Source organism: Triplophysa rosa, linkage group LG4, assembly GCF_024868665.1.
Source record: "Triplophysa rosa linkage group LG4, Trosa_1v2, whole genome shotgun sequence".
NCBI lineage: Eukaryota > Metazoa > Chordata > Actinopteri > Cypriniformes > Nemacheilidae > Triplophysa > Triplophysa rosa.
Genome location: NC_079893.1, coordinates 3,338,054 through 3,361,129, shown reverse-complemented (window position 1 = coordinate 3,361,129; position 23,076 = coordinate 3,338,054). Strand labels below are relative to the sequence as shown.

The 23,076-nt window shown below is 39.5% G+C and overlaps 1 protein-coding gene across 2 annotated transcripts; it reads left to right on the top strand.

The window, feature by feature from the left end:
* The first annotated feature begins 68 nt into the window (after positions 1-68).
* appa (amyloid beta (A4) precursor protein a) lies at positions 69-22,807 on the top strand. 2 transcript variants are annotated; one of them, XM_057331149.1, is made up of 17 exons: positions 69-270; positions 11,144-11,311; positions 12,495-12,624; positions 12,724-12,836; positions 13,015-13,205; positions 13,620-13,837; positions 13,928-14,095; positions 15,649-15,782; positions 16,901-16,975; positions 17,063-17,221; positions 17,315-17,443; positions 17,529-17,628; positions 18,193-18,381; positions 20,042-20,095; positions 20,198-20,280; positions 20,501-20,647; positions 20,732-22,807. In XM_057331149.1, the coding sequence occupies exons 1-17, from the start codon at positions 211-213 to the stop codon at positions 20,831-20,833; spliced, it is 2,220 nt and encodes a 739-aa protein (XP_057187132.1). In that variant the 5' UTR covers positions 69-210; the 3' UTR covers positions 20,834-22,807. The 2 variants fall into 2 exon arrangements, with proteins under 2 accessions (XP_057187132.1, XP_057187134.1); XM_057331151.1 differs by lacking the exon at positions 13,928-14,095 and having other exon boundaries at positions 70-270.
* The last annotated feature ends 269 nt before the right edge of the window (positions 22,808-23,076 follow it).

The window sequence follows — 23,076 nt, the reverse complement described above, 5'->3', positions numbered from 1 at the left end:
TTAAGCTATAGCTCCCCCCTCCCCCTTGCTGTAGGGTCATGTGACGCGCCGCTCGCACTGACGCACTCGCTTCGCGGTCAGGTGACGCGCCGCTCGCACTCGCATTGCGTCCTTCGTGGAGTCCACACGGAAAACACACAGGAACATTTATCTGTACACGGAATTTCATACAGTCGGTGTTTATCGGAGTCGCGGCGCATTGGTGGCAGGATGGGCTGTAAAGCGCTTTTTATTCTGCTGATGTTCGCGACGTCGACGCTCGCGGTCGAGGTAAGAAATCCACAAAAGACAAAAACGTCGGCGATGGGCGAGGAAGAAGAAACCAGCCGCGAGTGACAAACACATTATATATATATTTTATTATTATGTATACACACACACCTTTGAATGAATTTATTTGCTGTCTCGCGAACATAGGATGAACGTTAGAGCCGTGGTCGCATGTACGCTGGCTGTTGCTGCATGCGCTTGTATGAGATTTATTTAATATCTGACACACCAGACTAAATTATTATCAATTAATATACATAAAATGCGTTAATTAACAAACCGTGTCGTGTAGAAACGAATAGTGACCGACAGCAAAACCTTGTACGGCTGTCGGCCTCTGTTTGCGTTAACGTGACGCTTTATTTTTACAGTGCAACGTTACACATAATCTGATCTGTTATTTAGTCTGATCTGTCATTTAGTCTGATCTAGTTAGTTAATTCAAGAATGAGCTCAGCTGTTGGTTTGGATCAAACAGGGTAACGTTAAACCTGGAAAATAATGCTGTAAGATTGTCCTGGATAAACTGGGATTCTGGAGAGAGGAGCTATAAATAGAAATATAATGTTTATAACCGTAACTTCCTTTAGGATGTGTTCAATTATGGTAGAAATTCCATTCGTATTCCACCAGGATGTTTGTAAATCATCCGTGTAGTTGCCAGTGGGCGTGTGAGGATAATAATAATTGTGACGTCAGGACGCGTTCGATGTTTCTGCGGCCTTTGTTTCGCGATTATTTATTCAAAACATGATTATATTTAAAATATTTAATTGACAATTTAGAATGCTTAAAAACATGTTATTATTTGTAATACAGCGTGTTATAGTTAGATAGTTTGGTTGGTTGGTCGCTCGCATGCATGCTGTTCGAATCGGTACACATGCGTCAGACCGCAACCCTTGGGCCGTTGCGTCGCGTCTCGCGCTTTTCGAGGGTCACTCCGTCACCGCGAGCGTTGCGTTACGTGAAACTCTTTTTTGTTTGTTTTTTTGTTGTTAAATACGAGTCATAAACTCGTAGTTGTGTGTCTTGTTTGCGTTCAGTGTGCCTTTTTTGAACGTATACTGTTTTAACGCCCCCTAAGATGGCGGCTGATCACTGCAGCAGCTCGACGCGACGCGACTGTATGCGTTGTGCTGGATGGATTATTTTGTTTGTTTTGAGGAACACAGTATTCTTGTTTGTGAGGACTGTTTGTTTCCTCCAATCTGTCTTATCACATTTATAGATATTAACACAAAGTAACATGATAATACAAAGTGAGATAATGATGTTTCCAACATAAAAACACTCACTGTAGTACACTTTAGTAAAGTAAAAGTAAACTGTAGTATACTGTAATATACAATAGTATCTGTTTCTAATCACACTGTTAATGCATACTACATTATTTTGTATTATAAATGCAGCCAGGATTCTTTAATATTTTCTGTGGTAAGGTTCAAAGGCACTATACTGTAGTAACTGCAGCATTATACTACAGTGTACCATAGAATACTAAAATATTTTTTTCATGTGGGTTTGTATCTATAGGTTAAACTAATTTAAAAGTACTCATGACCTGAAGCGCAGGGGTCAGTACTCACAGTGCCATTAATTTTGGGGCTTACATGAAAGTAATGTGGTAATAATACCATGTTTTTTGGGATGCATATGCCATGATATTCCTGGACTACCACGTATATAATGTAATAAATGAATACAGCAATTCTTTCGATTCCGTTGTATGTTTAGTGTAGTACAATGGTATTTGACATCACACCATCTTGGTAGTGTGTGTTCGGAATGGCTTGCTAATGAATAAGAGTAACATTGCAAGAGCAAACAAAGAAAAGTAGTGTAAGCTTTACAATATCTATATTTAGAATACATTTCCATTCTGAAATGGTTTAGTAGATTGTAGGTCATTGTGTGCTGTCCACACTTGAGAGAGATATTGCTTGCTTTTCGATTATTGCCTTCTCTTGCATTATATTAGTACACCAATATTTGGTTGGTTTGGTGTTTTGTGATGTGTGGTGTTGTGCCACCAAAACATCTTAAAGGTTCTTCTCATAAGGGACTATCGCAGCAGAGGAACATTTTCATAGTTCCTATATCTATTATTGGAAGTTCCTGCTTTTTTCTTTAGTCAAACAAAACGCACAATATTTATTATGCCACCTTTGTGTGATGTTTGATCGATGTTTGAGTTATTTTAATATTTAACATAACTTGTTTGTCTGAAATGCCATGATGCATTCTGATAGCTGTAGGCCGGCCCCTCTGTTCAGAACTGTAGATGTGTAAAGGTTGTGTTCCCCTCACTGGTATGACCGCCATTGAGCGGCAGGTTTCCACACTCAATAGGGAGCATTGTTGACTAGAACATGGTGTGTCAGCAGGTGAGTGATGGTGATCGCTAACACAATAGTCTCTTGTCTAACGAGGATTAGCTTGTTCAAATCTCTGTAGGACCAGCAGATGTTTGTTTGTTATTGTATAATGATAACATATTTGTAATGATTTTGCTGCATATATACTTACTGTAGCTATTGCAGTGGTTTAAATGAGATTTTATGTGACTATATTGTATAGATTCCTAAAGCGTGTCATTAGTCCCATGATCTGCCGTCAAAGAGATGTTTAGCCCCGATTCACATTTAGCATCTAAAACCGCGCGAAAAACGCAAGCTGCGCTGCTTTCTCTAGTCAGATGACCCACGGTGCGCGCGCGGCACTCTGTAAAGTTGAACTATTTCCATCTCGATGCGGCGCTGACGCTGCCTAGAAAAATGTGCGCGTTGCGACCACGTCGCTCCCTATTTGCGCACTAACGAACTTGCAAAAAACGTGAAATGTGGCCATCCACACAGTGACGCGCTTAGCTGTATACGTAAAGATTTTGTATCGTACTATCTGCGTTTCGTCCACACAGATCTGGCGTTTTGGAAGCCTGAAACCGCTATTTTTTTTAAACCCGGTCCGAGAGTGGATACATCTGAAAACGCCTTCCTTGCGTTTTCGTGTGTACAGTCGACGGATATATTTTTTAAAAACGATGATGTCATCACCACAGCGCGCACAGTTTATGCGCATGCTCCAAGTCTTCTTCGTTTTTAGTGTATCATTGTGGCAGAATTACAGCGCCACATACTGATTTGACGTTTATGCATTATCGTTTTGAGTCGGTTTATCGGTTTCGTGTACGCAGATATTTCTTGAGACGACGCCATGAAAAGGAAAAAAAAAGATTGGATAGGGAAAGCTCTGGCTTCGTGTGGATGTGGCCTTAATGTCTCTTTTTTTTTTAAACAGCATTTATTATAATAGGTTCGAGTTTTACTTTCATGAATTTTTTTTACTTTCCACTTAAATTAATAGCCTGATCTTACAGGAATTCGTAACTATTTTATGAGTTGGCTAATCCGCGTGACGATGTGAATCAAACAAATTTATTAGAAAAAAACAATAATGAAGCCCCACCCCTAAACCTGATTGTCAGTGGCGTGAAAGCAAATCATATTTAAAAAAAATGAATTAGTACCAAATCATGCAAATTAGCTTCATCATGAAATAGTTACGAATGGACATGAGTTTGTGATGTGGTGTGCGTCCAACATTTGTGGTAGGTTTCAGTAAAACCTTTGTATGCTTTTATTAGTATGCATATTCTAGTGATACAAAAACTGATTCAGCATATTGTCAACGTAATGACACAACGTTGTGGAAAACATGCCCTGATTATTTTTTTTTTATATTTTAACAGAATTTTAATTTTTAATTCCTACGTCAAAAACGTATTTGGTACTTTAATGATCTTAAAGAAACATGCTTTTAGCTATTTCATAGTCAGTTTATTTTAAAAGTTTTTTTTTTTAATAATGTACGATATATTTTAAACTGACTTTCAGTAATGATGAATTGATGTCACGTGAGATTTGTGGCCAAGCAAGCACACATATGTTTAAATTCATAGGGAACTCATATCATCCAGTATTGCCTCCATGGCAACAGGAACCTGTGGAGGGTCCAGGATTAACATAGACGTATTGTGACAGATGCTTCTTGTTATTTGGGTTAGACCGCTGACCTTCGCAGTTACTGTTACATGGAAGTGTGATTATCAGAGTCCCACATGGCCGTCACAATCTCATCCCAGAGGAAGATGAATGATGCTGTAACCGTGAGCTCACCGCAGTTAGCTGCCTGCTAGCATTAGGCTACTGATGCTATTGATGCGAATAAACCCGCAGTATTATTAAACGTGCGTAGTTATAGCACATAAAACAATAATTGTGTGCTGTGTGTAGCATCAGTAGTTTTGTTGAAATTGTCTTTATCTGAAAGTAATTTAGACATAAATGTAAAAATGTAACGCACACAGATGTGTAGATGTCTCACAAACAGGTCCTCAGTGTCTCGTGGGTTCTCCCTCAGCGCTATAATTAGAGTTCCTCTGGAGAGCGGTGGGGCGCGGCATATTCCTGTCTCTGCTCCCGTTTGCCAGCTTTCCTCCGAATGCCACGCTGATGTTTCCATGCACCATCCACCTGCAGTTGTTTTGTAAATAGAGATGGAGGTATCGTGGGAATTAGCATTCTTACATCGCAACGCAACCATTTCAGATTAGAGTACGATTGAAATGACCTCTGTTTAAGAGTCAATGACATGATAAATAATAAATTAAACATGTATTACATACATTTTAAAAATCCATTCCAGATGTTATTTGTGTAGTTTAAATTATTTTTCTCTTATTTGCGTCATTGGCCCACTGTTGATCCATAACACAATAAAACTTCTAGTTCCACATATGAACCGAGGTAATAAACATGCGTTTAATTGTAGAGATCCTATGTTGGCGACTCCATGTCCTGCTTTACCTCCTGTTTATACCCAGAACGGACGTCCGCTATTTGTGCGGAAGACTACAGAAACGATGTGTGTGTGTGTGTATGTGAGATCTCTGTTGCTCTGTGATAGATTTGTCTAGCTGCAGTACGTAATGCGTCTGTTTGACGGATGACCTACATTTCTAAAGAAAGCTGTTCATCTTAAAATGGCGTGCTTTCTCTCCGACACAAACGCAATGATAGCAACAATACTTTATTATTGCTTTATGACGGCATGAAGTGTTGTTTCAAATGTCTTTTTCCAGCCTAAATAAGAACTGGAGATGGTTGATGGAGTTTTATGGATTGAATGGGTTTTGATTGACAGCGAAAGACTGGATAGATGCAGATTGCTGAAATGAACTGATTTTGCATAATATGAATGTATTTGTGTGTGTATATGTGTGTATGTGATGTGTGTGTGTGTTGGAGGTTGTCCTCGCTGTGAATGACAATAAAACACACGTTCTCCCCGGGGGGCAGGGGGTGGTTGGGTGGGGTAATGGGCGTGAGGCTAAACGTCGTCATGGCAGCTGAAGGGGGGATGGGTGTCGTGGCAACAGTCTCTGTGGGAACAGACATCTTCATTGCACTGCACTGTGTTAAGGGATACTTCACCCAAAAATGAAAATTCTGACATTTACTCGCATTGTGTTGTTCCAAATCTGTATACATTTCTTTGTTCTGATGGACACAGAGAAAGATATTTGGAAGAATGCTTATTTTGCCCCCCATTGACTCCCACAGTAGGAAAAAATACAATGGTAGTCAAAAGTACCCCAGGACTGTTCATTCTTCAAAATATCTTCTTTTGTGTTCAACAGAACAAAAAACATGATAAAGTAATTTTTCCTACTATAGGAGTCAATGGGGGGCAAGATCTGTTTGGTTATACACGTTCTTCCAAATATCTTTCTCTGTGCTCATCTGAACAAAGACATTTATACGAACAAAGATTTGGAACACCTCGAAGGTGAGTAAATGATGACTGAATTTTCATTTTTGGGTGGAGCATCCCTTTAGAGGAGTGTGTGTGCGTGCGTGCGTGCGTGCGTGATCTGTAATTACAGTACCACACACACACCCTGGCCTGTGTATCCGGCCTGAAGCAGGGACGAATGTTATCACACATACACACATGGGAAATCAAAGCTACTTTGTTCTTTCTGTAGATGAACATATTCTGTATTTTTAAATCTTTTACATTTTCATTTCAGTATCCAATGTCTTGCGTGACGCACCATAACATAAAATCCGCTGGGTCGTGATATGATTGCATTGATATCGCCATATGAGTTTGTGTGTATCTTTCATTACTGACACTGAAGGACACTAGCTGTTCTAGTTGGCCGATTACAGATGAAGTTAATCTTCACCGTATTCATTTCAACACAATAACATATTAATGGCATTCGGTCAAACATTCACTCCTCCTGTTTGACCTAGAAGCATTTCAGAGGAAAATGTCATTGCTCATTGAACAAAAGGCTTATTCAAGCGTCATGACTCATGGAAGTATCAACTTTATCACATTTGTTTCCCACGGATTTCATATCCCGCCCATGACTGATCTGTTCAAATAGAATTATGCTTTAAAATTGTGCATGATATGTGGATCTTTTTTATGAACTTGATTAAGAATTGGAAATGTTCAAGGTTATTTTTTATATCTTTTAAGTCAAGCAAAGTGTGAGATATGGTTGAAATCTAGGGAAGGCAGAAGACCTGATGTTTCCTTCTCATATCGCTACAGTCCTTCTGAAACCTCGTATCTTCCTATTTCACGATTTTCATTTTTTGCAATAAATCATTATTATTATTAGTCACCCTTTATGTTTGCTGCTGGGTTTTGCAAATATCTGACCAATAAAAAGTATTGAAAAGTGCTTTTCAACATTGACGACGCAGTATTTGTTCACTAAAAAAAGCACAGTGTTCTTTTCCGTTTCCTAAAAACAGCGAATTTGGACATCTAAGCTTTCGGAAGGACAGCAATGATATTCAATGTTGAAGAAATGTTAAAGAGATCTGATTGGCGGTTGATGCGAGTTGAAATAACTGGTTATTGAACTATAAAATAAACACGTTTTCTTCAACAAACAAAAATAAAACACTCTTTCTTTAACAAACGGAAATGATGGTGAACTGTAATGATTAATAATTAATGAAACCGAGACGGTTGTTCCGGTTCAGATGTTCTTTAACTGGTTAAATTTTAAATACAGTTCTCCCTTTCCAAGAAATCTTGTATACACAAATGATTGTATAATTAACTATACAAGAAAGAAAGAATTTAACTCTGAATATTACTTCACGGCATACAAGAATATATTTAAAGTCACATTCATTTCTTTATACCAGCGTTGATGTTTTCAATCCGAACCTTTAGGCTACACAGTCAGTGTTCAGGTTACAAGAGGATGTCAAAGGTCAGACCATCAGTATCTGATCTCTCTCTGATTGGGTGGAAGATAAGTGACGGTAGGTGGAGTCGACCAGCGCAGGTGCGGTCGGACAGCAGGATTGCTCTGAGCTCAGTCATCTCGTTCTATTCAAATTCTCTGATCCCTCTTTAAATCCTTCTTGCCTTAGTTACTGTTGCTAGGTTTAACTAGATGTCCTAATAACATTTGCGGGGTTGCATCAAGAGAAGCACCTGCAGGCTTGCACAAGGAGTTTGACAGTATAGTCCAGATAAAAGCGGAGGGTTATGAAGCAGCTCAAAGCTGGCTTGCAGGAGCACGTCTCTGCAGAACACACCTGCTTTAGGGAATATGTGTGTGTGTTTCATGTGTGTGCGCAGACTAAAGAAGCTCTGCTTTTTTTGGGAAGAGTTTGTCCCTTAAGCTTGCATATGTATGGTATCTGTGTTTACAGTGATCAGTGGCATCATGGGAGTTTATCTCTGTCTCCATTTGACCTCATGCCAAGATTTTAAAGTGTGTGTGTTGGGTTTAATGTGTGGTGGCAGTGTGTGTGTGTTTATTGTGTGTGTTGTTATTTAGTGTGTGTTGTGCGTTTTGTGTATGAGTGTGTGTGTTTGTTTATTGTGTGTTTCATTTTGTTTTTTATATGTGTGTTTCTTTGTGTGTGTGTGTTCGATATGTGTCTGTTAAATCTTGTTTTGTGTGTGTGTGTGTGCGTGTGTGTGCTGTGCATTTTGTGTGTGTGTGTTTTTGTTTATTGCATGTGTTTGTTGTGTTTATTATGTGTGTACTTCTTCTGCATTTAATGTTTTGCGTGTGTGTGCGTGCGTTTTGTGTATGTGTGTTTGTTTACTGCGTGTTTTGTGTGAGTGTGTTTAATGTGTGTGCGTGTTTCATTTGTTTTTATATGTGTGTGTGCGCCTGCGTACGTGCGTGCGTTTATTTGTGTGTGTTCGATGTGTATCTGTTTTTTGTGTGTGTGTGTGCGAGTGTGAATAATGTGTGCGTGTTTCATTTGTTTTTATGTGTGTGTGTGCACGTGTGCATGCGTGTTTTGTGTGAGTGTGTTTAATGTGTGTGTTTCATTAGTTTTTTTTATGTATGTTTCTTTGTGTGTGTTCGATATGTGTCTGTTAAATCTTGTGTGTGTGCTGTGCATTTTGTGTATGTGTGTTTTTGTTTATTGCATGTGTTTGTTGTGTTTGTTATGTGTGTACTTCTTCTGCATTTAATGTTTTTTGTGTGTGTGTTAGTGTGAGTGTGAGTGTGTTTGTTTACTGCGTGTTTTGTGTGAGTGTGTTTAATGTGTGTGCGTGTTTCATTTGTTTTTATATGTGTGCGTGTGTGTGCGTGCGTACGTGCGTGCGTTTATTTGTGTGTGTTCGATGTGTATCTGTTTTTTGTGTGTGTGTGTGCGAGTGTGAATAATGTGTGCGTGTTTCATTTGTTTTTATGTGTGTGTGTGCACGTGTGCATGCGTGTTTTGTGTGAGTGTGTTTAATGTGTGTGTTTCATTAGTTTTTTTTATGTATGTTTCTTTGTGTGTGTTCGATATGTGTCTGTTAAATCTTGTGTGTGTGCTGTGCATTTTGTGTATGTGTGTTTTTGTTTATTGCATGTGTTTGTTGTGTTTGTTATGTGTGTACTTCTTCTGCATTTAATGTTTTTTGTGTGTGTGTTAGTGTGAGTGTGAGTGTGTTTGTTTACTGCGTGTTTTGTGTGAGTGTGTTTAATGTGTGTGCGTGTTTCATTTGTTTTTATATGTGTGCGTGTGTGTGCGTGCGTACGTGCGTGCGTTTATTTGTGTGTGTTCGATGTGTATCTGTTTTTTGTGTGTGTGTGTGCGAGTGTGAATAATGTGTGCGTGTTTCATTTGTTTTTATGTGTGTGTGTGCACGTGTGCATGCGTGTTTTGTGTGAGTGTGTTTAATGTGTGTGTTTCATTAGTTTTTTTTATGTATGTTTCTTTGTGTGTGTTCGATATGTGTCTGTTAAATCTTGTGTGTGTGCTGTGCATTTTGTGTATGTGTGTTTTTGTTTATTGCATGTGTTTGTTGTGTTTGTTATGTGTGTACTTCTTCTGCATTTAATGTTTTTTGTGTGTGTGTTAGTGTGAGTGTGAGTGTGTTTGTTTACTGCGTGTTTTGTGTGAGTGTGTTTAATGTGTGTGCGTGTTTCATTTGTTTTTATATGTGTGCGTGTGTGTGCGTGCGTACGTGCGTGCGTAGATTTGTGTGTGTTCGATGTGTATCTGTTTTTTAAGTGTGTGTGTTTTGTGTGAGTGTGTTTAATGTGTGTGTTTCTTTGTGAGAGAGAGAGAGAGAGAGAGAGAGAGACTCGTGACTGTATCTTAATTTAATCTTATATTAAACCACATACAATTTAATTCGACCTCACATTGTGAAAAGATGTTTATGTTTGGTGTTTGTTGTGCAGTGAAATCTACCGAACTCAAGATGTTTTTAAGCATCATCTCAACCAACTCACTAGTGTGTGTTTTGTGCATTTGTGTATGTCTGAGAGAGAGAGTTTGGTCTGGTGTGTATCTCGGATGCTCTCTCACTCCGTTCATAAAACGGCCTTGTCCCAAATAGGACTTTGTCGTCTTGCCAGTACGTTCAGTCTGCTAACAAGATTAAAGAACACAAAACGCTACCAGGCCCCCCCGCCGCGCCTCTGTCCTTTCTGTAAGACACAATGTTTCTTTTGAGCAGAGAATCACATACTCCAACCCTCTGGCTCGGTGATGAAGGGGGCACCGCAGGAGAGACCCTCAGACTGATGGAGATGAATTCGTCTGCGAGTGTGAATTACAAACAAAGAAAAATGAACAGGAGTGACACCTCAGTAAAGCACAAACCCTCCACATTACTCTGTGAGAAGTGGGTTTCTGGAAAGATTTTTTTTAAACCATATTTTTTAGGATCATCATCAAAATGAATACAGGTTGCTAAGGCAACTGGTCAGGTTCATGTGTGTGTTGATTGTGCATTGTGTGTGTGTCCGCTGGTGAGCCTTGGTCGGAGTGTTTGTGTGCTGGTGTGCATAGTGTGTACCGGACATCAATAATGCAGAACACTTTTACAACAAGTTAGCATTTGGATCGTGTATTGTGTGGATTTTGTTTGTCTTTCGTGTAGTGTTCTGTTAATACGGCTAGTAATAAAAATGTTCTCTTAAGATCAAGGTTTGTAAGATAAAACGTATTTATTGTATCGTTCACTTTGTCGTGTTGGAGGATAATGTAGTTAGATAAGATATGAAGTAAAACTGTTGGTGAAGATCACAATGTTCAGAAACACAATCGTAAATGTGTTTACTTCACTAGTTATGGCAAGTGTTTACGTTTGAGTGTGCGTCAAGAATACACCAGTACTGAGAATATAAAATACAATGTACATTTTTATGACCATCATTTTGTCTGTGTGTCTAGATATGAAGAGATGATTTTTATTGTTTTGAAAAAGTTAATTATTCATTATTTTGTTACATTCATATATGTTTCCCATTGTCTAGTGAAGGTTTTTTCTTGTTGGCTGTGGGTTTGACTTCTCTGATGTTGTGTTTCAGGTGCCGTCGGACACAGGTACGGGACTGCTGGCGGAGCCGCAGGTGGCCATGTTCTGCGGAAAACTCAACATGCACATCAACGTTCAGACCGGAAAATGGGAATCTGATCCGTCCGGAACCAAGAGCTGCCTCGGAACAAAAGAGGGAATTTTGCAGTACTGCCAAGAGGTATTAAGAGAGAGAGAGAGACCAGGTGTTAAGGAGGAATTGCACTCAGGGGTTCTTAAAAAGAGTAGTTCACCCAAATATTTAAAATCTCTCATAATTTATTTACCCTCATGCCATCCCAGATGTATATGACTGTGTGTGAACAAACTAATAATTTTATTTCAAAATGTTATCCAAAACGTTGAAGCTCTAGAAAGCACCTTTCGGTCCTTTGCCGTTTCCATCAGGGATGGCATGAGGTTTAACTATTTTGCTGAACTAAATCATGTGACGCTTGATATATTTAAAGGTCCCGTTGAACGCGCAGTTTCTGCCAATCTCATATTAATCTTCAGTACCTATAGAGTAGTATTGCATACTTTGTATCTTCGAAGAGTTTTTAGTTTGATCACATTTATAAAAGATAGTAACAGCTATACGATTATTATTGGGGGTGTGCGGGGGGGACTAACTGTATAGGATAATGCAATGTAAGTCGCTTTGGATAAAAGCGTCTGCCAAATGCGTAAATGTAAATCACGAGCACACAATACATCATCGCATTGATTGACTATAGGTCCGTGTTGTTTACATTATGCACGTATGCGGCGATTGCCAACAAAACACAGACATATGACTTAGTTTCACTTACCGCGTTCGGTTCATGTTCTCCATCTATCAGTTTCAAACGATCTGCAAATCCAGTGTTATATCCACCGTTTATATAACATCCATCACTGAAATGCCGTGAACAAACAAACACACCTCAACTTCTCTCACTATCGCAAGAGTAACGAGCTACAGGCCCACAGCGCAGCCGATCTTGACGCAGCGCTGCCGATCTTGATGGTAGGCGGGTCTTCCTATCGCTCATCGGTTGACGCGTGGGCAGGCTATTTCTTTCGCCTTGCCGTGGACGTGCTTTTCCAGGAGAATTGCCCAATAAGGGACTAAGAAAAGTTATTACGAAAAGGTTTTTCATGTTCGAAAAAAACTTTCCGAAACCTATACGAACCTTAATGGAGTTTATCGAGCACAGAAATACTACGTCATACGTCCAACTCGTTTTTTGACAAGTTGACCATGTCAAGCATGAGAAGACACCACGTTTAACATTGTGAAAAAGGCAGAATGCACGAAACACCGTTAGATCACACCTTTAAAGGGCCGGATGATGCTGAGCGTCTCCTCTCGTGATGTTCAGGTGTATCCCGAGCTGCAGATCACTAACGTTGTGGAGGCCAATCAACCGGTGAGCATCGGGGACTGGTGCAGGAGAGGTCGCAAGCAGTGTGGCAGTCACATGCACATCGTTGTGCCGTACCGCTGCCTGGGTGAGTGTGTTTAATAACATGCTTCATGTATGCTGCTCTTCAATCACACGCTGGCAGTGCTCATTGTGAGTGTTTCTCTCTTGTGTGTGTGCGAGACAGTCGGGGAGTTCGTGAGCGACGCCCTATTGGTTCCCGACAAGTGTAAGTTCTTACATCAGGAGCGTATGGACATGTGTGAGAGTCACCTGCACTGGCACACCGTCGCCAAAGAGGTCAGAGTCTCAACGTGCAACACACAATATGATTGTAATAAAAAAAAATGTCCTTTGAGATTCAAGGTAACAACACAATGCATGTGAATATAGTATTTTTTTCAGTACCATGGTAGCGTCGCAGTATTTTTCTGTCTGGGTGATTAATGTATTTCTGACACTCGCTCTCTCGCTGCAGTCTTGCGGTGACCGTAGCATGAATCTCCATGACTACGGGATGCTGTTGCCATGCGGTATCGACCGTTTCCGTGGCGTCGAGTTCGTTTGCTGCCCTGCTGAGACGGAGAAGGAGTCGGACAGCACTGCTGTTGAGGAAGTTGACTCAGATGTGTGGTGGGGGGGCGCTGAGGCCGACTATACTGAGAACAGGTGTGTGTGCATCACTGTGCACCAACTCAAAAACACCCACACAAAGATTTGTAGTAGCACAGTTACTGGTTACCAGGTAACAAACATTTCAAGATAATTTACAATAAATGATTAATAAATCGAATAAAATGTACAATAAATGTTTACATTAGTTTTCACGTAAATCTTAGTTTAATTTTTAGTGTAGTCATTTTATATATTTTTTTATTGCTATAGAGAAATATTTTTAGTAATATTTAATGTTTTTCGTTTTTCCAGTTAATCATCTCAACTTAAACTTATTTCAATTCATTCTTGTTTCCAATTCCATTTTAAGTTTTTCAAATAATATTTATGCCAGAATTTATTCGATTTCAATTACCAGGAATGTTGTAATATTTTTCGTAAACAATAATAACTTTGTGTCCCGCGCAGCATGACTGCAGACGCTGAGCCTGCTGCGGCAGAGGAGGATGACGATGAAGATGCCGACGAAGAGCAGGATGTTCCCGACAATGACCCGGATGGAGATGGAGATGAAGATGAGGACGACGAGGTCATCGATGAACGCATCGACAACGGGCAGAGCACCAACGCTGCCATGACGACCACCACAACCACCACCACAGAGTCAGTGGAGGAGGTGGTCAGAGGTGAGAGAGTGTTCGTGTCTCTTGAAGCTGATCGAGTCATTTCTGTTACCATGTGACATCAGCGACTCATTCGTGTGTGTATTGCATCAGAAGTGTGTTTGGCGAGCGCAGAGACGGGCCCTTGCAGGGCGATGTTGTCCCGCTGGTATTTTGTCCGTGAGGAGGGCCGCTGCGTGCCCTTCATCTATGGAGGCTGTGGAGGAAACCGCAATAACTTTGAGTCTGAGGAGTATTGTATGTCTGTCTGCGGCGGCGTGTGTAAGTCCCCGACACGTGTGTGAGACAAAGTCTGCCTACAATCACCTGACATCTCAGCTCACCCTGTTTACTTCTGTAACACACACTCCTCATCTTATTGTAAATGAGTCATTTTAAAGAAAACCCTAAAATGTCTTTGTGCTGAAATCATCACCGTAATGTTAATTTGTATATCATGTCTTTTCTTCAGTTGAGTACAAGATACAATTTTTATAGTTAAAACACCAAAAAAGCTTCAAAATGCACATCCATCCATTGTTAAGAAATCCATTGTGTTCTGAAGTGACACAGTACATTTGTAAATTAAAATGATTCATATTTTGAGATTGTTTTACAGATTTACAGCTTTAGAAGACATATGTTAACCCACTGAACGCAACTTTAATATAAATATTACTGCAGTTATTATAATATAGTATTACATTTGGATTGAATGAAATCATAGAAAGAAGCTTTGACACATGGAGATGCTCTAAACCACATATTGCTCTACCCTTTTACTCACATTTGTGTTGCTTTACAGAAGTAAAATGGGTTGTGAACGATGTTTCATGTCTTTTAAACTCTAACTGCTCCTCATGATGATCTGGACGAATCATCTGTTCTCCTCACTTTTTTTTCCTCTTGCTCTCACTAACAGCCGTTTACTGACCCTGTTTGTATATCTTGTGCGTCACTTTATAATCACACAGATGGTGAAGAGCTGGTTTTGGTGTCGATCTTCTCTGAATCACTTTTCTCTCTCCTGTAACAGATTCTTTCATGAGTGTTTGTGTGTCGTGACATTTGCATGAATTAAATCTTTGGTGCAACTTGCAAGTGATGTTAAAATCCTTTATGTCAATGTTCGTAAGTTGTCAGGTTTGTGTGATCTTTATAAACCTAGTTTTTACTAGTGGTGAACTGAATTTTTAGTTTAATGGCCGATACTGATATTTAACAAACATTATAACAAAAATGTAATTAATTACAGCAAATGACAAAAATAGGTGAAACTAAATTCACATTAATTGCACATTAAAAGCTTAGTTGGCATGTAGCTTAGCATCAAAACAGACTAAAACACATGAAACAGGACATTAACACATGATACTATGTTAATCGTGGACATAACATTAAATATGGAATGTGGATATTGAATGACATTAAAAAACGAACGTTGCCTTTATAAATGTTTTTTTTTCTGAACAGTCGTTTATCTATTACTAAAAATTTCAAATATTAGCCGATATATTTGCCATGGCAAGCTGTTAAAGCTGTCAAATTCTCCTCTGCTTGATGACACAGGACTCATACATAGTCACAGAGTTCATAGACAGACTGTAACTTAGACACAATCACAAAACTTTCTATTCAAGGTCACATATTTCTCTGCTCCAGTGTGCAGACGTGACTGATATGATACTGATATCCATCATAAACGTTTTCACATTCCCTGCTTGTGTTTATCACTCTTCTAACCTCTCTTTACAAGACTAACTTTCCAAAGGCATCTGCTTTTCTCTGGCCTGTAATCTGAATTTCTCTTGTTCTCCGCCGTCTCTGATCTATAGTGCCCACCCCCTCCTCCAGTCCTCCGGATGCTGTGGACCGATACCTGGAGACCCCTGCGGATGAGAACGAACACTCGCATTTCCTCAAGGCCAAAGAGAGTTTGGAGGGCAGACATCGCGAGCGCATGTCTCAGGTACGAAAGAAAAACACCTCACAGTCTGATTCTGATTGGTCAACTGAGCCTGAATGCAATATTAAGGAACAAGCCCCAAATGGGCCTATTGTATCCTGTAGTTTTCCTATTCCTCTTGTTCTTCTGCCATTGCATTTATGGCAGCCCATGGAACCGTACATAAGAGAGTTATGAAATTTTGCACATAGATAGAGGACAGTCTCATCATCAGAAAGGTCCACATTAGGGCTGTCACAATTATTAAATAATCGTCTCATTGCGATTGTTTAACCTCATCGTGAGGGTTTCAGATCATTGCAATTATTGCACATCTCTATAGAAGACACTAGGGGTAGCTGTAGTGCCTGCATATTGCATATTTTAGTGTATATATTGTAACTGAAGTATGGTAAAGTGTACCACCACAACACCATCACTTTAAATAAAACTTTAAAGCCTATACCATAAAAATAACCCGCAGTTCAATTTAATATTGTTTAATCTATTATAAGTGTGAAAACTAGCCCACCAAAATTTCATTAACATAGAAGTAAAATTTTATTGTAGTCTTGCAAGTGAGAAAAAACAGACTAGAAGCTGTTCTATGACTGATAGCATTTTAATGGTGCCTTCAATTCACCCCTAATCAATTTACTCAATTTACAAGTGTTTGGCGGTTGTATTATTGACACGTAAAAGACTACAACTTAAATATATGATGACCCCATTTTTTTTATGTATTTCCAAGAAAAAACAATATGGCCGTTTCAAAGCCGAATCAAAAATGTACAAGAATGAAATGTCCAAGCCCTAAAAAAGAGATTTAATCGTCATAATCGCAATGATTTATTAGACAATTAATTGTCATTCAAATTCATAATCGTGACAGCCCGAGTCCACATATATTTCACTTTTTGCTGTTGAAGGGCTTGACCCCATAATTGCTGCTTGCAGCTATATTATTACATATACACTATACACAAACTGACAGTGTTATGATTTGAATTGGTGTGGTTTGTGGTGGATGTGAATTTGCAGTTGAATTATGAGTCTCTCCACAAGATGTGTGTTTACTGAGTAAGTTGTACAAGTGTATATGAAGATGTTTATAGGCGGTTTTGCTGTCGGCTCTTCTGCAGGTGATGAGAGAATGGGAAGAAGCGGAGAGGCAGGCCAAGAGTCTACCACGCAATGACAAGAAGGCCGTGATCCAGGTGGGTCTCATTTCTCCTACCAAAATTTTTTTATGTGAAAATTTGCCCTGGCTAGTATTAGAATATGGTCTCACGACCTCTCCGCAGCACTTTCAGGAGAAGGTGGAGGCATTGGAGCAGGAGGCGGCTAGTGAGCGACAGCAGTTAGTGGAGACTCACATGGCTCGTGTGGAGGCTCTACTGAATGACCGACGCCGGCTGGCTCTGGAGAGCTATCTCACCGCCCTGCAGGCCAATCCACCCAGGGTAAACACATATTACTTCTCACTGCTTTTATTTTACACGGTGTAAGCATCCTCATAATCTTTCTGTCTTGTTCGTGTCGCTCTCTGGTCATAGCCGCGGCACGTGTTCAGTCTGCTGAAGAAATACGTGCGGGCCGAGCAGAAGGACAGACAGCACACGCTCAAACACTTCGAGCACGTGCGCATGGTCGACCCCAAGAAGGCGGCTCAGATTCGCCCGCAGGTATGTTCTGTGTTACCCTGCTACCTTATGATTAGAGATTTAAGTGGATTAAAGGCGCAGTGACCCTTCTGACCTTTGACCTCAGGTGTTGACCCATCTGCGTGTCATCGAGGAGAGAATGAATCAGTCTCTTGGGCTGCTGTACAAAGTGCCAGGAGTCGCCGAAGAAATTCAGGACGAAGTCGGTGAGTCTGTTATACATAAAAACTCATCAACGAATGTTTTTTTCAGCCAACTAAACATGTTGTGAACAAAACCTGGGAAAATCATTTTCTCCGACTTCAACTCGTGTCGGAGGAGGTGAGATATGGTGCTATTTTTTCATGGTCAAGATGCTAACGTGAGTTTCATTTGCCAACGGCTCCTTCATTTTTGTAGTAAAGCAGAATAAATGAATAAACAGTAGCCGATCTAAAAAGCAAATAATCACATTTGTATAAGAGCAGAACTGATTGATGTGCACATCCGGATCACTTACATGAGTCAAGTTGCTTGAATCTCGCAAGATTCTGTTCACCTCATTCTGTGTGTCACCGAGCCATCTGTCAGTCTCTCTCTCTTTTCTTTAAGTAAAGATTGTCACAGTAGATTTGTAAATTGGATTGTGCTGAGTGTTTCATTGTGCCTTCAGGACAAGTGTTGGTAGTTTAGAGATATTTGTAAGATCTCTGAAGACCTCGAGTCTGCAAGCTGTTTGGTTTATCGTGTTAACGCAGAAGGTCTCATCTGAATTCCTGTGTCTCTCTCAGATGTCCTGCAGCGAGAACAGAAGGAGATGTTCGCTCAGCTGGCCAATCTGCAGAGCGACGTGAGGGTGAGTTACGGGAACGACGCTCTGATGCCCGACAGCACCGCCGGTCTGGACCTGCTGCCCGACACTCAGGGATTTGGCTTCATTCACCCCGAGAGCTTCAACCAGCCTAACACGCAGAACGAGGGTATGTGCTCACACACAAACACAGAGTTGGACGTATCCCAGCAGTCCACGCTGTTTCATGACTGTGTGGTACTGTGAGCGCCATATGGACATACGCATCACTTCCTCTAAACCGCCTTCACATGAAGCACATGCTCCTATGAGCAATTCACAGACATGCTGCAGATTCACGTCATCGGTGCTGTTTACTGAGACCAGCGTTATGTAACTGTTGCTATTCATTTGAATTAGCTTCTGCTCCTTAACAACCACCCTAGCAACACCCACAATGAGTGTATCATCACTGCGCTGTGAATCAGTTTTGTGCTTCTGATCCAAAGTGCTGTGAATCCGAAACAGTAGCATGTGAGTGAGAATCAGTATGTCATCTGAATCAGATTCAATATGTGCTGAGAAACAATCTTTACGTGCTGTGAATCAGTGTGTGATTTGAGTCAGAATCAGTTTATGATGAATCAAAACGTAATGTGAGGCAGTGTGTGCTCTGCTGTGAATCTGAATCACTTTTGTGCTGTTGATTTAGAATTAGTTTTGTGGTGACTCGGAATCAATTTGGATTGTGAATGAGAATCGTTTCATGCTGTGAATCATTTTATGTTTTGAATCCGTATGTACTGTGAATTATTTTAAGCTGTGAATCAGATTTAGTTTTGTTATGTGAATCATTTTAAGATGTGAATCATTTTATGTTTTGAATCAGTATGTACTGTGATTCATTTTAAGATGTGAATCAGATTCAGTTTTAAGATGTGAATCATTTTAAGCTGTGAATCTGATCATTTTATGTTTTGAATCAGTATGTACTGTGATTCATTTTAAGCTGTGAATCAGATTTAGTTTTGTGATGTGAATCATTTTAAGCTGTGAATCATTTTATGTTTTGAATCAGTATGTACTGTGATTCATTTTAAGATGTGAATCAGATTTAGTTTTGTGATGTGAATCATTTTAAGCTGTGAATCATTTTATGTTTTGAATCAGTATGTACTGTGATTCATTTTAAGATGTGAATGAGATTTAGTTTTGTGATGTGAATCATTTTAAGCTGTGAATCATTTTATGTTTTGAATCAGTATGTACTGTGATTCATTTTAAGATGTGAATGAGATTTAGTTTTGTGATGTGAATCATTTTAAGATGTGAATCATTTTATGTTTTGAATCAGTATGTACTGTGATTCATTTTAAGCTGTGAATCAGATTTAGTTCCGTGATGTGAATCATTTTAAGCTGTGAGTCATTTTATGTTTTGAATCAGTATGTACTGTGAATTAGTGTGTGCTGTATATCAAAATCAGCTTTGTGATGTGAATCAGAATCAATTTGTGATGTGAAAGTAGTATGAATGAGAATCATTTATGTGTGAATCAGCTTACTCTTTGAACCAGTTCCTGCTGTGAATCTGATACTAATTCACAGCACAAACTGATTCAGATCACAGACTTCTGTCAATCAGCGTTTGCTGTAAATCAGAATCAATTCATGCTGTAAACCAGAATTAGTTTTTACTGTGAATCAGTGTGTTCTGTAAATCAGAATCATGTTATGCTGCTAATCAGTTTATGCTTCGAATCAGTGTGTACTGAAAATCGGAATCATTTTGTGATTTGAATCAGTGTATTTTGTAAATCAGTAGTCAATAACTCATCTCTTTCTCTACAGTTGAGCCTGTAGATGCTCGTCCTGTTCCTGATAGAGGCCTTCCAACCCGACCAGGTAAAATGATAGACAATACCGATCCGCTCATTCTTTGTTTTTGTCATGTGATCATCGTCTCTGTGAACTCGAGAATGCCTTTCTGTGTTTCTGGTTGCTCAGTGTCTGGACTGAAGTCTGAAGATGTTCCCGAGTTGCGGATGGAGGCAGAAGAGAGACACAGTGAAGTTTACCACCAGAAACTGGTAACCTACACAATCCTAGGCAAACCTAAATACAAAACTTACTAATTCACTACGACAAAATAAACATTTTCAAAACAGAAAGTAGTGGAATTTTCATAACTATAAAAATCGGACTCTTTCGTCCTGGTCCGTGTGTGACGGGATGAAGTTGCCATGGCAACACAGGTTCGTAGAATCGAGAGCTGAAGATGCTGATGCACGTGTGTCTTTGTCGTTTAAGGTTTTCCTTGCAGAGGACGTGAGCTTTAATAAAGGAGCTATTATTGGCCTGATGGTCGGAGGTGTTGTCATAGCAACCATCATCGTCATCACTCTAGTGATGTTGAGGAAGAAGCAGTACACGTCCATCCACCATGGCATCATCGAGGTCAGTGAGTGTGAGCCTTGTGAAGAGAGTTCTTGATCTTAAAGATTCAGTTTGATGAGGTCTCTCTCTCTCTCTTTTATACAGGTGGATGCTGCTGTGACTCCAGAGGAGCGTCACCTGTCAAAGATGCAGCAGAACGGCTATGAGAACCCCACCTACAAGTTCTTTGAGCAGAATCAGAACTGATGGAGTAACCTCCATCCTCCCCATCCCTTCACCCCCCTCCTCTCTGGACAGTGCAGACCACATCTGTGTCTTACCTTGTTCTTGCTTGTCGAACAAATGCTCCTCCCATTGATTGGAAAGGTGTGATACCTAATCATATTAATGCTATAATGGTCAAATTCAATTCGGATTAATGTCAAAAGCTCAATCGATTTTTCGCCTCATGAAATGTTCGGAAGTTGAATGTAAATTGTACAGTAATATATATCCAGACGTTAGCGGTGTGTTTTCTGCACTGTCCTTCCTCACACTACTAAATGAGTAAAACACTGGGACATGTGAGGGGTGACGCCCCCTCCTCTTCCTCTCTCTTCATCACACACTGACTGCAGCTGTGCTGTGTTCGGTCACAAAAAATCTAGTGGTAAAATCGATCTTTATGAATGAGATCTTGATCATTATTTGATTGTTTCTGGTTTGTTTTTCACAAAAAAAAGAAATGGAAAAATCATTGAAAAAACAAAGAAACTTGCCAAAAAAGGGAGATTTTTTTTTTAGTTCCGTCGATATTGAAGTAAAGCAAAAAAAGTTAAAAGAATACTTGTTACTATGTAGTGCATGATAGAAAAAATGATTCTGCTATTTGGATCTTGATCTTTTCTCATGTAGAGACACTAGCAGTTAGTAACTTGTGAATACGTGACTTGAGTTGCACAAAAAAAAAAAATTTAGACTGAATTGGCATTCTGCTTTAAACACGATTAAAGAGATTCATGCTTTTGTTTCTATATCTTGTTCTTTTTTTATTATGGCCTGCTGTGAGCGGCTGGCTGAAGCTGTCGATGTACATTATTATCTTGAGTTTAGATGTTTCCGTTCTATGCATTACAGAGATTTATTTACTTCTCTGACAGCTATTTAAGTTGGATTTTCCATTTGACACGTGGTTGTATGTGTTTTTTAAGCGGGTTTTTGGGGTCAGGGCAGGCGGGTTCGAAGTGGGTTATTCTGTGTGTGTCCTCACCGGTCGGTTTTATCTTTTTGTGTTACTGTGTGTCGACAGATGTAGATGTCTTTCTCCTCTTTGTCTCACGTTTGTCTCTTGTTATACAGCAGCATCACTGAAGCTCATTTGCTCTCGCTGTCTCTCTGTTTTTCTCATGTTTGGTGCAGGGCAAAATGATCACTGTTGTAATGAAGAAAAAAATCTCACATTCTTATTAACAGAAAAAATCATTTGTATAGAACAATTGTTGGTATGAATCAGAAAGGCTGAATTTGAATTATGCTGATTTCGATTTAGAAAAATGTCCAGACGGAAGAGAAATGAGAATGTATCGAGATATCTTTTCATAACAATGAGGGAGTTATTTTCATGCAAAATATTCTAAAATAATTGTTGATATCACTTTTTTCCTCAATGAAATATTAGATTTTAAGATCAAGCATCATTTTTGTGCCCTGTAGTCACTCACTCGTGTCATCACACAAATCATGTCGTTGTTTCAGTCAGTTTTAGAAAACCGCTCATCTCCGTACATAGTGATTGCCAGATCATAGCTATGACAGATTGCCATTATTCTGTGTGAAACTGCATGCGGTTTATGATCTGGCAACCGGTGTGAAAGGAATTTGATTTAAGTCCAACTGTTGGAAAGATTCACATCAATAACCAACCGGTCTAATGAATGTCAATGAATCGTTTACAGAATCAACTCAACAGACTTTTTAAACCTCACCCATCAGATGTTTTCAAGATGTTTTCAAGATGAGTAAATTATTGTCCATTGAATTTCTCTTGACTTTTAGTGAGGCGTCCGGGTTTCTGTGGATTGATTTGATCTGAAGTGGTATATGATGATTGAACTCGAAAAGCAATGGGCTTTTTTGTTTATGTGGCATTTTTCTGAATTCTATATCAATTTCTTTGACTGGAAAAACAACTGCGCTTTCTACACTGTATTCCATAAATAAAGTTTTGAATGTACATACAGACTTGCTTTGTTTCGACTTCTGTTTTGACCTATTTCGCAAGCAATTTATTACCTCAGGTATATTAACTCTATGGATAGACATCTCTGGAGCTCTAGAAGATGGTGAACGGGACTGTGATGTCCGCTTTCTGTTTTGATTTTAAAGATTGAATATGTTTATATACGCCACATTTTTTTGTTAGATCTGTTGGAAGGGTTTGTACATAAATATGAGTAACAAATATGTAAAGGAAAAATCAAAATATTATATATATATACTGATTTCAAAAT